This window comes from Centropristis striata, chromosome 16, assembly GCF_030273125.1.
Source record: "Centropristis striata isolate RG_2023a ecotype Rhode Island chromosome 16, C.striata_1.0, whole genome shotgun sequence".
NCBI lineage: Eukaryota > Metazoa > Chordata > Actinopteri > Perciformes > Serranidae > Centropristis > Centropristis striata.
Window position 1 is genome coordinate 21453973 of NC_081532.1, and position 15513 is coordinate 21469485.

Here is a 15513-nt window from a genome sequence, read left to right on the forward strand (position 1 = left end):
AATTAAGTATTCATGTTCCTCGGAGGATGAATCACGAAGTGTTTATTTTTCCTCTTTCACACCACAAGCAGATCAGGATATTCATTTATCCTGAGAAATATCTTTCCACAGAGTAGACTGACTACCACAAAATTAGTATGCATGGTTCCCAGATGCCATATCCTAATGACTTTGGGGATCATGGTGCAAACACCAGTTCTGTGCTTTCAAGAATACATTTGTGGTTTTGAGTGAAATTTCAGAACAACTATTGGATGCGTTGCTATGAAATTTGGTGCAGACATGCATGTGCCCTTCTGGATGAATTATAACTTTTGTGATCCTCACCCTCCCTTTACTTTACCACAATAGGGTTAAAAAGTATTCACTTATCATTATATACTTTGGTTTTATGACAAAATGCTTGCAAAAATGACTTTCCCCTCAGCCTCAGCTGTATTATTTGTTTTTTTCGTTGTTCGCATGCCGACTTTAGTATTTAGCTCAAAGAACAGCTTGTCTGTAGTTGTCAGAAGTATGTCATTATTGCTAAATCTACCAAACTGTCAGTTTCGTGGTCTTATGTTTTACTTTTAATCCCATTACAAATGTGTGGAAAAGGCTAGGATTTTCCATGGTGAATATTTAGCCACCGTAATTTATTCCATTCAATGCCTCATGTTGCACATTAGCACATAATTTCATCAATGTTTTTAAAAGAAGGAAACCCATATAATTTGGTACTTGTGACCCTTGGAAGGAATTTCTCTTTTCACTTCCCTTTTTTTCACTGCGAGTCCAAAGGTCAGAGTCGGCTACAGAGCAGCTCTCTTGCTGCTACTTGAGATTTGGTGTCTTGTTCAACAACACTTCAATAAGGCTGGTGATTGCTGACACAGAGACTTGAACCCAGGGCCTCCAGCTGGAGCACAACATCTCAACTAACTGCATCAGCCTGGGTGGTGCTCTGTTTGGTCCCGATCAGAGCAGCCCCCATGTGAAGGCTTTGCTGACATAATAATCATTGACTGAGTCACTCCGTCTGATGAATGAATCAGATGCCATCTGCCTGCTTCTTCTTCTACTACCATCTACTTGCATTGATATGATTAACTTACCAATAAATTATGAAATATCCAAACTTCTAAGATCAAACGAAGTCATAGATCAAAGCTGTCGTAGGTGATGTAGGAGGGGAAGCTGAAATTGGGAAAATGAGAACGTACACCCACACACACACACACACACACACACACACACACACACAAGTATACTGGCATGCATGTGCAGTGAAGTGAAAATGTCAGGAAGCATGTGGCCATTAAGACAGCAGCTTGATGTTGTCAGGACAGCTGATGAATTTCATAGAATCTGGGATCCTTTAATTGACACGAGTAAATGTGTGTGTGGGTGATGGATTGTATTCACAAATCAGGGATAGGGTTGGGCAATATGACAGTATAGACTGTGCAATGGTAAATGTGTCCACCTTTAGAGATATTTAGCAACACATTTGTTATGGTGGTTATCATGTGATCTCGCAATGTCTCTTGATCTTATGTGGTTTTGTGTTGCGAATGCAGCGGACTGCAAAGTAACTGATTTGGACAAATTGAGGAGGACGCATGTTAAACACTTGTCATGATCGTTCTCAGGAACCTTAACACTTGCCTTTTGTAAGAATTTTAGGTTTAGTCTTTTTGTTTTTAAAGTATTATCTCATGTGAAAGTATTCAAATCAACTTTTTACTTTATCTTTGTGATCAAATCAGATGACTTCTTCATGACATCACAACGTAAAAATGAAGCAGCGTGTTTCCCTGCTGTCAGCTTCCCTCTAAAGTTCTGGCTTTAAACGCCATCCTCCATGTTTTTGTTTGATGATGATAGGCCAAGTAAAACCGAAGATAAGGTCAAATATATTTGGGATAAACAACATACAACTAGATGTTATCCACAGTTTACCTCTTATATGTTATTTTTGCAACCTGTGTTCACATCTGCAACATTTAAATTTTCTTAATTGGGCATGTTTGTGTTTTGAAAGTAAAAAAAAACATCATTTTCAAAATCATATTTTAGTTTTGCTTCTTTTGGGTTGAAATGTTGATCCAGGAAGTCAAAGTGAAAAAATCATTTTTAGGTCATTTGGGTGAGGTTGTGCTGAAAAAAATGATCCATACATGGTATGCTAAACATTTTGTAAGGTGGCATATACAGTCAGAATGAAAAGTCAAAAACGGCCAAAATAGAGAAGTTGTTTTGTAACTGAATTTAGATAACAATGACTCTATCATGATGTATAGTTAACCTTTTTTACAAGGTGTCAACACATTTTCTTCTATTCTATATATGTTGTGTAATGGTTGGTGGTGGTCCTGTGTGTGTGTGCGTGCATGCATGCGCGTGTCTGCGTGTGTGTGCGCGTGCACGCTATGCTATGAGCTGGCAGAGTGAGTCATGCTGCAGAGCCAGAGTGAAGCTGCACCGACTGCCACTGCATACAGTACATAAACATACTGATGCTCCTAATTCACAAATGAACACAAGAGACTTAAGAAGAAGGCTCTTCTTGTCCTCTCTCCTTCTCTGGTTCTTCGTGTCTGTCATCTGCGGGTGAATGTGGAGTCTCTGTAGGAGAGCTGCCATCACACAAACACAGTCCATAATTCTTTCTGATGAGTTTTCCTGTAGAATAAGACTTCACTGGAATCTGTAAAACATCCCCAATATATTTTTATACTTGGACCATAGACTTTTGACTTCTGTGTGAGTCATTGTACATGTAAACTACATTTAATTTTCACCATCTGTTATTCTGTCAATACAAAATGCCCATCACAATTTCTCAAAGCCCAAGGTAGCATCTTCAAATTGGTTGTTTTGTCCAACCAACCATCAAAAATCGCTATATTCAATTTTCAAGGATATAGAACAGAGAAATTTGAAAAACGAGAAAAGTGTTTGGTATTTTTGCTTAATGAATGACTTAATTGATTCTTCAGTAACATAATTGTTCTGTTGGTTGATTAGCTGTAGTAAAAGTAAAAATATTTCACAGAAAAAACGGTGGAGGGGAGCTGTAACGTGCAGAAAAGTGATAAAAATATTGAAAATATGTGCAGAAATACAATGGCATGACTTACAAAACGATACTGCCATATCTCTAGAACCATTGCTATTGAAATAGTTATAACACAAATATTTTTTCCTGACTGCCATCTACTTCAAATTGGTATTTTCCTGATCCCATGCTGACCTGACCAAAATGTTACAGCACTTCTGGCCCGCATATCACACACAATTCCCAGTCTGATTTAGCACATTTATTGATTTGAGCATTTGATAATTCAGTTGTTTGTTCTATTTGTCAACTTTACTGTGGCCATATTTCAATTCTGGCCCAGTTTACATGGACAGGTGGACTTCAGCTGTATCCTAAACTTTAAAATAGTGTATTCGGTGACACAATAATTTAAGTTTCTTCGATATTATTTCTAACTTTTGTCTGTTTTAGAAACTGTTGGTTATTAAAGTTGGATTTGGAGTTGTCCTGGCCTCCCCTCTGCTTCTCCCTTTGTCTTCCCAGTGACCTCTGTGGTGTGGTCAGCAGTGGGCTAGTCTCTGGCTCAGCACTACCCTGGGCTGGCCTCATCTGTCTCTCTCATTAGCAATCACCCCCCTTCTCCCATCCTCTCCCCCTCTTCTCCTCCTTTATCTCTTTCTCCCTCCCTCTGTACCATCCACCAGAGACTCTCTTTCCTCCCACAGTGTGATGCTGTCTGGGCCAGGGGCCAGCGTGTGTGTGTGTCTGTGTGTGTGTGTGTGTGTGTGTGTTTGAGAAATAGAGAGCGAGAGACCCACCTTGGCTGGGTCAGACAGACACACCCCCATAATCACTGCAATGACCCAGAGCTGCTGCATCGCACTTTGATATCATTGCTTCAACCTTTACTTGTCATTATCGTAACCTTTTTACATAGCTGTCATTTCCACCACCAGTTACACTTGCAAGCCGGGGTCTGGATAATGCTCCGTCAGCTTTTGTAGCGCTGAAGGGCATGTTTAAACCTTAACCGTAGTTGTTTTCACCTGGCTCTGTTTATGTTGGCAGCAGCCATATGCTCAGACTTATTATAAAGCACAGAGGGTGTTCAGCCGCTCGGTCTGCCAGCATAAAGGATCATTCCAGGTTATTACAACTTCTGTGAGCTTTTTTTAAACATTTGCCTTTATTCCTATTGATGCCAATAATAATGCACTTACCAATGTATTACTGTTGCACTGATATATAAAGGGGCTGATAGCACACTGTAAACCTTTTGTATATTTACAGTGAAATATGAACAGTATTCTACAGTGGCATGCTGTATATTGCAATGCAATCTGGAAGAAAAAAATGATTACAGCACTTTAAGAGAATGCTATTACTTACAGGAATTTACTGAAAATTGACACAGATTTTTTTTTGCAGTGTACTTTTAATATTCAATAATTTACTGAAAAACAGTATTTTGTTGTGAATTTACAAGAATATAGTATTATACTACAAATGTATTATTATGTATTTCTAGTAATACACTGTATTTTTTACAATAAGAAAGTAAGAAACTATATAAAACAATAAATATGTGTATTTATTTATTGTTTTATACAGTTTCTTACTCTCTTATATATACAGTATTTTGCAGGTGAAGCTGCTGCCACTTAAATATTGTAAATGTGCACAGACATTTATTACAGTGTAGGGGTCGGAAAACCTAGATTTACTTGGGAATCGTGACATATCGTGCCATTCTTGTTTTTCAACTTTTCAACCAGCAGGTAACGTGTTAAACTAGTAGGTGGGTTTTTACCCACACTTTTAGTCAGACCACCACTGAGATCCAGACAGAAATATCTCAGTATCAGCACTATTGGATGGACATTGATGATCCGGAGGAGATGAATCCTATTGACTACTTTTCCTCCAGCTCCATCACAGTTCATTTCCTTTGTAAATGAAATGTTGCAACAACCGCCAATTCAAACTTTCGCTTATCAAGTGAAATATGACAGAACGCCCACTTTACAGAGTGATTGGCCAGATGTGCAGAGGTGAGAGTATATAAATGAATAGGTATTTAAACTACAATATTATAATATTGTCTGCCAATGTACCCAGAGAGCTGGGTACAAAGAAATTTAAAAAATGAAAAATGGTAAAATGAATAGCTAACACCATTTATCATTTTTTGCATTATATATTGTGTAAAAAAATGTCATGACGGCACATATAGGACAGCATATACGCCAATACTATTAATACAATAATATTCCTTTGATAGGCCAATATCAGCCAATAATGTCAGTCAACCGATTTATCTATCCGGCTATAATATTATCAGAAGTGATGGAAATGATGGCTGATCAGTAGCCAAATCCGTCAATTCCATGTCTTGCAGTATTCTGAAAACTTCATGTGTGTGTGTGGTACTTTGGGAGTCGTTGGATGTGAGTCAAGCTTGAGACAGAAGTTCTCTTCAACGCTGTCTTCTGCAGCACCCTCGGAGGAAAAGACAAGTGGGACATTCTTTTATTGTTGACAACCAAACCATCAAAAGTTATCCAGTAGCCCACTAGTCAATCAGTGGTTAATATTACCCAGAGGAGCGTCACTTAGAACTTGGAAGCTGTGTTGAACTGTCTCAGGGAGTGTTATGTGGAGTTCTCTTACAAGCCATAAGCTAGAGCGGTGTCCTCACATAATATATTATGCCAGTTTGTGTCTCAACGTCTCTCAGTGATACTGTTTGAAGAGTCCAGCGATTGCCTGTGGGAGACAAAATGGCTTTTGTGGGAAGTTCATATCAGTACAGTAGTCAAGCAGGCCGTCCTCCAGCTTGAGGGCAATATCGTGTCCCCTGGTTCAAGTGTCTGTGGACCGACTACAGAGGCATCAAAGTAAAGTTAGCCACTGTTGCAATGACTGGCATGCACTTATAGCATATTACAAATGTTTTTTATTTTCCCCACCCCCTCTGTGTAATCCAAAATGCCGGGTCTTAATTGAAGCAGCACAGGAGCTCCCCGTGTTAACCAAAGCTGGTGTGAGGAAACCTTTTTAAGTCTGATTCGCCTGGAGGCTTTGGGTCTTGCGAGGGAACAAGTGGGCGTTCGTTTGTTCATCAAGCTTTGTTATGCAGTGTTTTTTTTTGTGTGTTTTTTTTGACTCACCAAAGGAAAGGCGCACTGAACTGACGATCGTCAACACATTTTAGAAGCCTCACCCCTTTTAAACTCGCAACGAGACTAATTATGTGTATGCGAGCGAGAGATAGAGGATGTAATGGGTGCACATTTTTAATGCACACATTTGTCTGGAAGGTGATTCTGACATGCTTTACTGATGTGCTCTCTTTAAGTTTCTTGGCTTACTTGTCATCTGTCCACGTCTCGCTTGTTTGTCAGAGAAAAGATCTTGCCTGAAAACTTTGAGCTTACCTTGGAAACCATCTTGAGTATCAAACTGTCACTCAGTGGAGTCATATCTGTCTTTTCCCCCTCTTCTTTCCCTCCTATCATTCCTCTTTTGTCTGGTGTTTTGTTCTCAGTGGAACAAAGGCAGGTTCGGTATCTCCCGCCCTCAAAAACAAGCAGCAACAAACAAAAGAAAAAGGCCCTTCCCAACTACCGTGCTAGAGACATGCCTACCCAATCCCAACACACTCTTCTTTCACCAAGCCTCTGTAGTCAATTGTTCCGTTAATATCATTGGCAATAAATCACCTTGGTAATGCCTCCTCATTTGATTTTGGGGGATCTGATTATGCCTTATTGCAAAGTCATTTGAGCTGCGCTAAATTATTAATCACCATCAGCTTATTGTTTTTCTATTTTTATGTCCTCCCAACGCCCTTCTCTGTGTTAATTGAAATCATTCAAACCTGGGGAGTGACAGCCTGGTTTCTATGCATGATGGCATTCAAGACAACCAAAGCATTCAGCACTCTGTATGTTCTGCACACAAGTGCACATGAACTTTTAGCTGCACTGCAAACACAAAAAAATATTAGTAGTATTATTTTATAATGGGATATTATAGATTTTTCACAGTATTATTTAATCACTTAATTATATTAAATGTTAAATTATTTAAATTATATGTGCAAATGTTTAAAAAAAAATGCATCATATTCCTGAATGTAAAATTAAGGCAACTTACTGTTTTCTTACAGTAAAAGTTAAATTTAATTAAATTTAAATATTTAAAGAAATCATAAAAGTATACCGTCATATTGAAGTTTAAAAAAATATATTAAACATACATAGTATTTTATATAGTGACTTTTACTTTATTATCTGTATTTTTTAATATTTTGTTTTGCAACTTTTGCTGCCAGACTTTTTACGATTTTTTTTAACAGTTTATGTTAAATTTTAGTGTAATAATTAATGATTAATAAGTGGTTTGTAAAGCATCAAGTTACATTAATTTGGCACCATATAATTTAAATATTGGATCTATAAATAAGTCATTGTTTGTGCTCTAAATAATGTTTATCTCAAAGTATATGTCAAATACATTTTCCTAAAGATATTTTCTGTCACTTAAAAATTATTGATTTACAACCCCAATTCCGAAAAAAAGTTTGTCTAAAACATAAATAAAACAGACTGTTTATCCAGTTAAAACTGCACAAAGAGTGGATAGTTTATGTTTAAATGGACAAATTTTTGTTTTTGTAAATATACACTCAAAGCCAGTTACAGATCTACTTTATCATTAGGTAGATTTATAATCATCATGATTTATCTATCATTAACTGTGATAAAAAATCACATCAAATAGCTTTAAAGTATTGCAGGAGTGAGTGTTAATTATATCTTTTAATGCTGCATGTTAATCACCAAATATGACATTTTCATACAGTTTTTGTGTTTAAAATTGCTGCAGGGAGCACGACACTGCTGTCAGGTGCACAGAGCACACTGGAGACAATTCGGTAGCTGTCACACACACCTTCCCCAGTCACCTCACCCAGCACCTTCACCACCTGCACATATGGATTGTGTAAATTAGCCAAGTCTGGAAATAAAGCAAGTAGCAGCTCCTCGCACAATCATTACACTCCATAACAGAAACGACTGATATAAATAAATTGCGTTCACCGATCACACTTCATCTTCAAATGATATCCCAGTGTGGTGCATATCACTGATTGTCATTATCATTTTGGAAAGGTGTGAATCAATCAGTCTGATTGCCGTAAACATGTAAAATGCTGCAGTGACTCTCATGAGTGGTGCTGCAGGATTAATGCTGTCGGATGTTACAATGATTTACTGCAAAGAACAACTGATCAGCCTGCTCAATTCAGGCGTAAGACGGCAGCAGCTTTTGGTAAAAAAAAAAAAACAACTTTAGGCAAAAGTTGACGTAGTGAAACAGAAACCAGGTCAAAACCATATTGCTGACAGTGTTTAGTCAATGCAATTTTGTGGGCCATGTGTTACAGGAATAGTTCATGTTTGTGTCTGTGACGTGAATATTTTGAATATTAGTAGTTAGTATGCTTTTGTCCCTTTTAAAACAAACAAGTAATGATACGCTAAATTATATAAGAATCACCACTCGATGCTTGGGCCCTAATAAATACCTTGCACTGTCCTTATGAGGCAAATGACCAGGTTTTTGAAAACAGCCGCGCAATGATGTAGAAGAGGACAGCAGATGAGCAGCCTGGAAACAGTTGAAGCAGGCAGTCATGGGTCATATACATACACCCCAGAAATATTGAGCTAAGACAATGATTTGCAGTCGGTGTATTCTGAGTCAAACGTCTACTTTATTGTCAATTTCACAGTATGTACAATACACACTGAAATTCAAATTTTGTTCCTCACAGTCCCATTGTGTGAAGAAAAGAAAAAGAAAGATAAAAACAAACTACTAGACCTCAAAAGGTGACAATCAACTGCAGTAAATAAATAAATATGTATATGTAAAAATGTGCAAATGTGTCCAGTAAGTTGATTGTCCCTGTCTCAGGGATCAACTTACTTCTTTTCCCAGACAGCACCCTGCTCATTGTAAATGTTTGATTAGCATGTTGGGTCAGAGCTCAGGTTCAGCCATTTGAGATGACAGTGGAGCAGACACGTCCATCATTTTCTGTCTTAAATGAAGACTGACCCTGTGACTTTTTGGTCACAGGAGATCATCGCTCAGAACACAAAGCCTGCCTGCTGTCTCCTCTGATCACAGCTCCTGTATTACTGTATGCCTGTTTGGTTTGGAGTGGTGTGGTTCAACACCTAAAAGTATAGGCTGGTATCAGACCATAAGGCTAACCATCGCAGTGATGCTGCATCGTTACATAAGACCTGAGCTGAAGTTCACTTTTGCAGCTTTGTGGGTTTTTTCACTTGGCTCCCTGCGCTGCCTCTCTGCAGCTCCCTTGGCCCTCAGCTCTGTTCTCCTCATCTCCTGCTCTCCACTCGGCTACCCACTGCTCCTTTTTTCTTCTTCCAACATTTTTGGCCCAGAGTTTTTTTTTTTTCCTCCTGCCACGATGGCCAACTTTGACTTCTGTGCTCTTTCACTACATGTGGGCCAGATTCCTTCCATCCATATCCTGCTTGTCCTCTGCTGAAACTCCTTATCCTTCTGTGCCCTGTGTGTGTATAAAGCTACTGTACATCATTACTGTTCTCATTTTCCCTTCTCATGCCGTATCCCAATCTCACACAGATACCTCGAAACACACACACACACACACACACACACACACACACACACACCTACACCTACCTGTCTTCTTATGCCCTTCGGCTGGGCAGTGGTGTACTGTAGCATACTGTCGGATATGTGTGTGTGTGAGTGACTGCAGCTGCTTTTGGCCATCCAGGCTGCCTCCTCGTTTTCAGCTTCATTTCCCCCCCTAATGAAGATTCAGAGGCAGCGCAGCTACTGGCACAGGGCAGGAGAGGAGAGAAGAGAAGAGGGAAGGAGGGAGGGAGGGGGGAGTGAGGAAGTAGCGGTAGGGGAGGTAGCAGTGACAGCGGGAAGAGAGAGGAGGCAGAAATGAGAGTCAGAGGAGAGGGGAGGAGGAAAGGAAGATGGAGGGAGAAGAAAGTATAGGGGGACTTCTGAGGACGAGAGAGAGGCGGAGGAGGAGCGGAAGAGGGGAAGGAAAGAAGATGAATGGGGAATAGGGGACAACAAAGAAAAGAGAGGGAAAAGGGTGATGAGTTTTGTGATAAAGATGACTAGAGAGAAAGTATCCCTCTCTTCCTCTCTCTCCTATTAGCTCCCTGGCTGTGATGAATGACACAGCACTTAGGACCCAATCGGCGAGCCGACCTTGTCATGTGTGTTGATGGGGTGGGGTGACTCTACACCCGCCACCCCCCCACCCAACCCTGCCCCCCTCTTACCTATTGTACCACCTCCTGTGGAAGCAGATGCTGCTAATATCCAGGCGTGTGTGTGTGTTTTTTGTGTGTATATGTGTGTGCGCTTGTACGCTGTGTTTATGAGAGTGGGCACTTTGTCCTCCAGTCTCAATGGCTGGCAGTTCCACACATCAGTGTAAACACTCTCAGTTGTGTCCTTACACCCACACCTGCCTCATTTCATATCGAGAAACTTTTGTTTTGCAGCATTAGATGTCACATCATCAGTTCAGAGCCAACACTGTCATGTGTTTTTTTCTTTGCATCTAAGCTGTTCTAAATGTTATCTGCTAAGCCGTAAGAAGGTGCTTGCCTTTGATTAGATTTTTCTGAATATTTTAGTAGTCTGCTTTTTTTCTTATTGCATAACTTTTCCACTGAGAATTCCCTCCATTCAAATAGGTTTTGTGTTTTTGTTTTTCCCATTGGGGAAAATGTGGTAGAGCCTCACAGATACTGGAGTTTTAATACCAATTTTAGAGAGAAAAATTCCGATATACTTTCTATACCTGCAACGATACAGTTACATTTGTAATTATGTTAGAAAGTATAGACATTATATATTTAATGTTCCAAGATGCAAGAGTATTCCTTGATGCTGGCTGCATTTTGCTACAGTCCCTTTAATGTCTTGTCTCCTGTGTTGAATGACATTATAGAGTTGACATTGATGATGTCATTCTATTCTGTTTACCACCAGATTTTAAGTCAGAATGTGCACTGTTGTTCAAAGTATGTGATCAGCATTTTTAAATTATGTTTTCTACAGTATTTTTCTGTTAAAAAAGCAATTTATCTCTGCACATATTGGACAACATTCATGCTGTGACTGTGATTAAATCCGATATATATCTATCAGGGCTCTAATTTGTGGCTTGAAATCTGACACCAAAATGTATTGATAAATATAACGATAAAGTACATTTAATTTGTTTGTTTTTTACAATGTGTGTCAATTTAACCATCAATCATATATATAATGATACAACCCGACTCCAGAGAAAGTTGGGACTCCGTGTAAAACATAAATATATGAAATGTGAATTTCACATTCAAAATTCACACAGAACATGGCAGAAAATAAATATCATGATTTTGGAAAAAAAAACTCAGGATTTCATGATTTCTGTAATTATGTTATGTTTGAATGTCCCTTGTAACTGTCTGAGCTCAATCTGGAGCTCTGGACAGTGTGATGCATCTACAAGCTCCAGAACTTTTTCTGACATTTTTGCCTTTATTTGACAGTGCAGAGATGGAGAATAGAAGTTTAGAGTTAAAAATATGACACCTGGGATGTTGTGTTAACATTGCATGAACTGTAAACACTGCCAAAGTGTTCTGGGTTGTGAATGTTTGAAACTGTTGTTTCAGAGGTCAAGAATAAACCGTCAAACTCGGATTGTAAACTGATTTTTCCCTGAAGGATTTCATTGTCGTGATTTTGCTGCATTCTTGGAACTCTAATGAACAAGCTGTAACAAAGAGGAAAAATGCTTCAAATCTGCTGTCCTTGTGTGAGAACAGTGGAGGGAGGCATCGTGAAAAAATGTGCTTGGTTCAATAAATGCATTTGAAACTCAAAACAGGGTGGTTGTTCCCGAAATGATACCTTGCTCGTGATGTGTCCTATTGAATTTGTTTGTGATTATGATAGCTGGAACCACATTGATATGTTTTCGCTGCAGGTCTTTTTCTAGGTTTCCATCAGTCAGTCATGGTGTGCGTCTCAGATCCAGTGTGCTGTGTCTTTTTCCCCCCTGCAGAGCAGTAAGAACTGGCGGGCTGCGGTGGATCTGACGGGCCGGCTGCTGACAGCTCATGGTCAGGGATATGGAAAGGCTGGACAGCCAACCTCCCACACCACCGACTCACTGCAGGTAAGACGCCAGAGACTTCCTCTTCATCCGTCCGTCCGTCTGTCTGTCTGTCTGTCTCTCTGTGTGCTGGTGGGTGTTGGAGAGTAAAGCCAAGACATGTCTTGTTGTACAAATTTAATGTTATAATTCCCAAATAGCTTCTGAAAATGAAACCGATTTGCAGCTAGTTTGAAATAAATCCCTGCATTAGAAGAATTATGTAATGAAATGTCCTCCTTGATAATGTAAAGGCATTTCACTGATACTAAGTTGCATTTTACTGTAGATTAACCGTTTCCTAGCACATCTGCACCAAGGTTATTATAGTTAACGAAAACTAACGAAATAATGAAAACTAGAATTGAGTGAGGGTAGAACGGAGCGTGAGATGGACAGGCGGTTTGGTGCGGCGTGAGCAGTGATGCGGGCGTTGTACCGGTCCGTGGTGGTGAAGAAGAAGCTGAGCCGGAAGGCAAAGCTCTCGATTTACCGGTCCAGCTACGTTCCAACCCTCACCTATGGTCATGAGCTTTGGGTAGTGACTGAAAGAACGAGATCGCGGATACAAGCGGCTGAAATGAGCTTCCTCCGTAGGGTGGCTGGGCTCAGCCTTAGAGATAAGGTGAGGAGCTCAGACATCCGGAGGGAGCTCGGAGTAGAGCCGCTGCTCCTTCGCATCGAAAAGAACCAGCTGAGGTGGTTTGGGCATCTGGTAAGGATCCCGAGGATCCCGAGCGCCTCCCGTTGTGTTCCGGGCACGTCCAACTGGTAGGAGGCCCCAGGGAAGACCCAGAACACGGTGGAGGGATTATATCTCTCTCCTGGCCTGGGAACATCTTGGGGTCCCCCAGGAGGAGCTGGACGTTGTGGCTGGGGAGAGGGAGGTCTGGAATGCCCTGTTTAGCCTGCTGCCCCCGCGACCCGGCCCCGGATAAGCGGAAGAAAATGGATGGATGGATGGATGTAGGGGTGTGCCTTATCGTATCGTACACAATTATACCGGTATATTTTTGTTATGAGTATGAAAAATGAATATCATGATATTGGCCACATTCCTACTTTTTGACGTAGTGGCGTAAGGGTTTCCCACTGTTTCACTATGCCATTTGTTAGCGGCGAGCTAATATTAGCTAACAATTAAAGTTGTTTTAATCACAAAAATTACTATTACTATAAAAACTATTACTTTCTGTCGCTAAAATAAGAGCACAGAATCCACCACAGAAATTACAAAAAGACTGTCAAAATAAGATGCCTTAAATAAAACACACAAGAACCCTGATTCTCCTTTACAATATTTCATTAAAATATGCAATGAAAAGATCAGTGTATATGATGGAATAGTGGCATTAAAATGTGTGAGAGGCACCAAATTTAGGCTTTTATGAAAAAAAATTCTCCCCCTAACCAGCTATTTTTCAACACTGTCTGGCTGCTCCATGTCCTAGTGGAAAGCCCTGTTGACTGTGGAAAATGTTATGTGAGAGGTGTTTGCTCACATTTACCACTTAAAGTGGAGATTGAAGCATTTTAACTAAAAATGTACAAAATTTTCTCCCGAGGGGGAGATGTTTTTTATTTTTTATTATTTGCTAATACTCAAGAGTCAAAAGTAAATTTTTTTGTATTCAGCAACTGTTGAAATTTGCAATTTACTCTACATTTTAGATTTATGATTGATTTTTATTTATTTCTACAGACTAAAAAATCATATTTTCTATATATATTTCAGTATTTTGTAATATCGTCAAGAATATCGTTATCGCAAAAATACCCTGAAATATCGTGATATTCTTTTAGGGCCATATCGCCCACCCCTGGATGGATGGATGGATGGATGAAATTAAAATAAAAATGAGAGTTTTTAAAAAAACGATAACTAACTGAAACTGTATTTTGTGGTTACAAAACGAACCAAAATTATAGTGAAAATGTCCTTAGTTTTCGTCTTTGTCAACTTTTTTTGGTTGATATGAAGCCTTCCAAATAGATAGAAACCAAATAGATTTCATCTATTTGGTTTTATGTCTTAGTAAACTTATTTGGGCTAAGATGGATGAGGCAAAGGAAATAAAGGCAACATTTATTGTGACCTTATTGAATCTCTCAGCCAACAAATCCCCCGTTACAAAAAAGCTAAACTAAAACTAAGCATCCCCCCCACCTCAAAAAAAAAAAAATTAAAACTAGCAAACTCACTCTAAAAAATTCATTAAAACTACCTGAATTTGAAAACAAAAATTGACAACGAAATTAAAACTAAAAGTAATGAAAAAACGAAACTGTTATCACCTTGATCTGCACAGTGTGTTAGAAATGATGACACTCACATCTGTAAGAAAGCACACTCTGGGATATTTGTTGTTAGTTGGTTTTACTGTCCTTTTATATGTTTTGTTGATGTTGCTGCTGGCACATTTTTATGCCTGGGTTTGTGGCGTTCTATCCAGAAGATGGATGGCTGCATACGCTCATTAAGAAGGCCGCCCTTGTACTCTGCTCTGTGCACAAGACTTGTTGAAACCGTGTTGTTGCCTCGTGCTGCATATTACTGTTTGTTTTGTATTCTGGCACAATTTTAAATGGTTGTAAGTGTTTTTGGTGCTTTTTAAATATGTTTTTTTTATGTGTCTGTGTGTTTTTTTCTTAATGTAATAAGGATCAGTTCTGCAGCTTCAACAGATATCTGAGGGTCTGTGTTAATGAGAAGGCAATGTTGTTGTGGGACAAAGTCAAGATGGATAGAGAACAGTTTGTTTGGTGGCTTGCACGCTGGATCCTTTCATGTTATTGTCTCACTAGGAGGTAGTCCATCTCCATCTCCAACTCTCTCATCAGGACACAGTTGCAAGTGGCTGTGATCCTGTCCAAGTCTAAAACAGAGTGTTTAAGACAGAGGGTGAGAAACACAGTATGAGAAAAAGAATGTGTTTTTAGAACATTAAAGCATGTAAACGTGTCTAGTAGTAACCCAAACTACAAGTGTGAACCTGAAATTCAGCATGAAAGGGCCTTTTAAAGATTATATTAATCACATTTAAGGCTGAGCACGGCTAGCTCTTGCCTTTGTTTCCAGGCCACTGAGCGACTTCCAACCAAAATGTGCTTGCTGTACCAAATGTAAAAACCAAAGGTGACTGCTCTTGTGCCCCCTCTCACCTCCACTTCTTTATGTTGACTTAAAGTTTCAAGGGTTGATCTGGGTGTTTTATGGGTATTTTCCCTGCTGATGATGATT

The 15513-nt window shown here is 39.4% G+C and overlaps 1 protein-coding gene across 1 annotated transcript in view; it reads left to right on the forward strand.

The window, feature by feature from the left end:
* Positions 1-15513, forward strand: part of trappc12 (trafficking protein particle complex subunit 12) — a 47433-nt gene that overhangs the window by 12771 nt on the left and 19149 nt on the right. Inside the window, 1 exon segment of the mRNA XM_059352810.1 lies at positions 12183-12296. Coding sequence (XP_059208793.1) covers positions 12183-12296 — 114 coding nt within the window.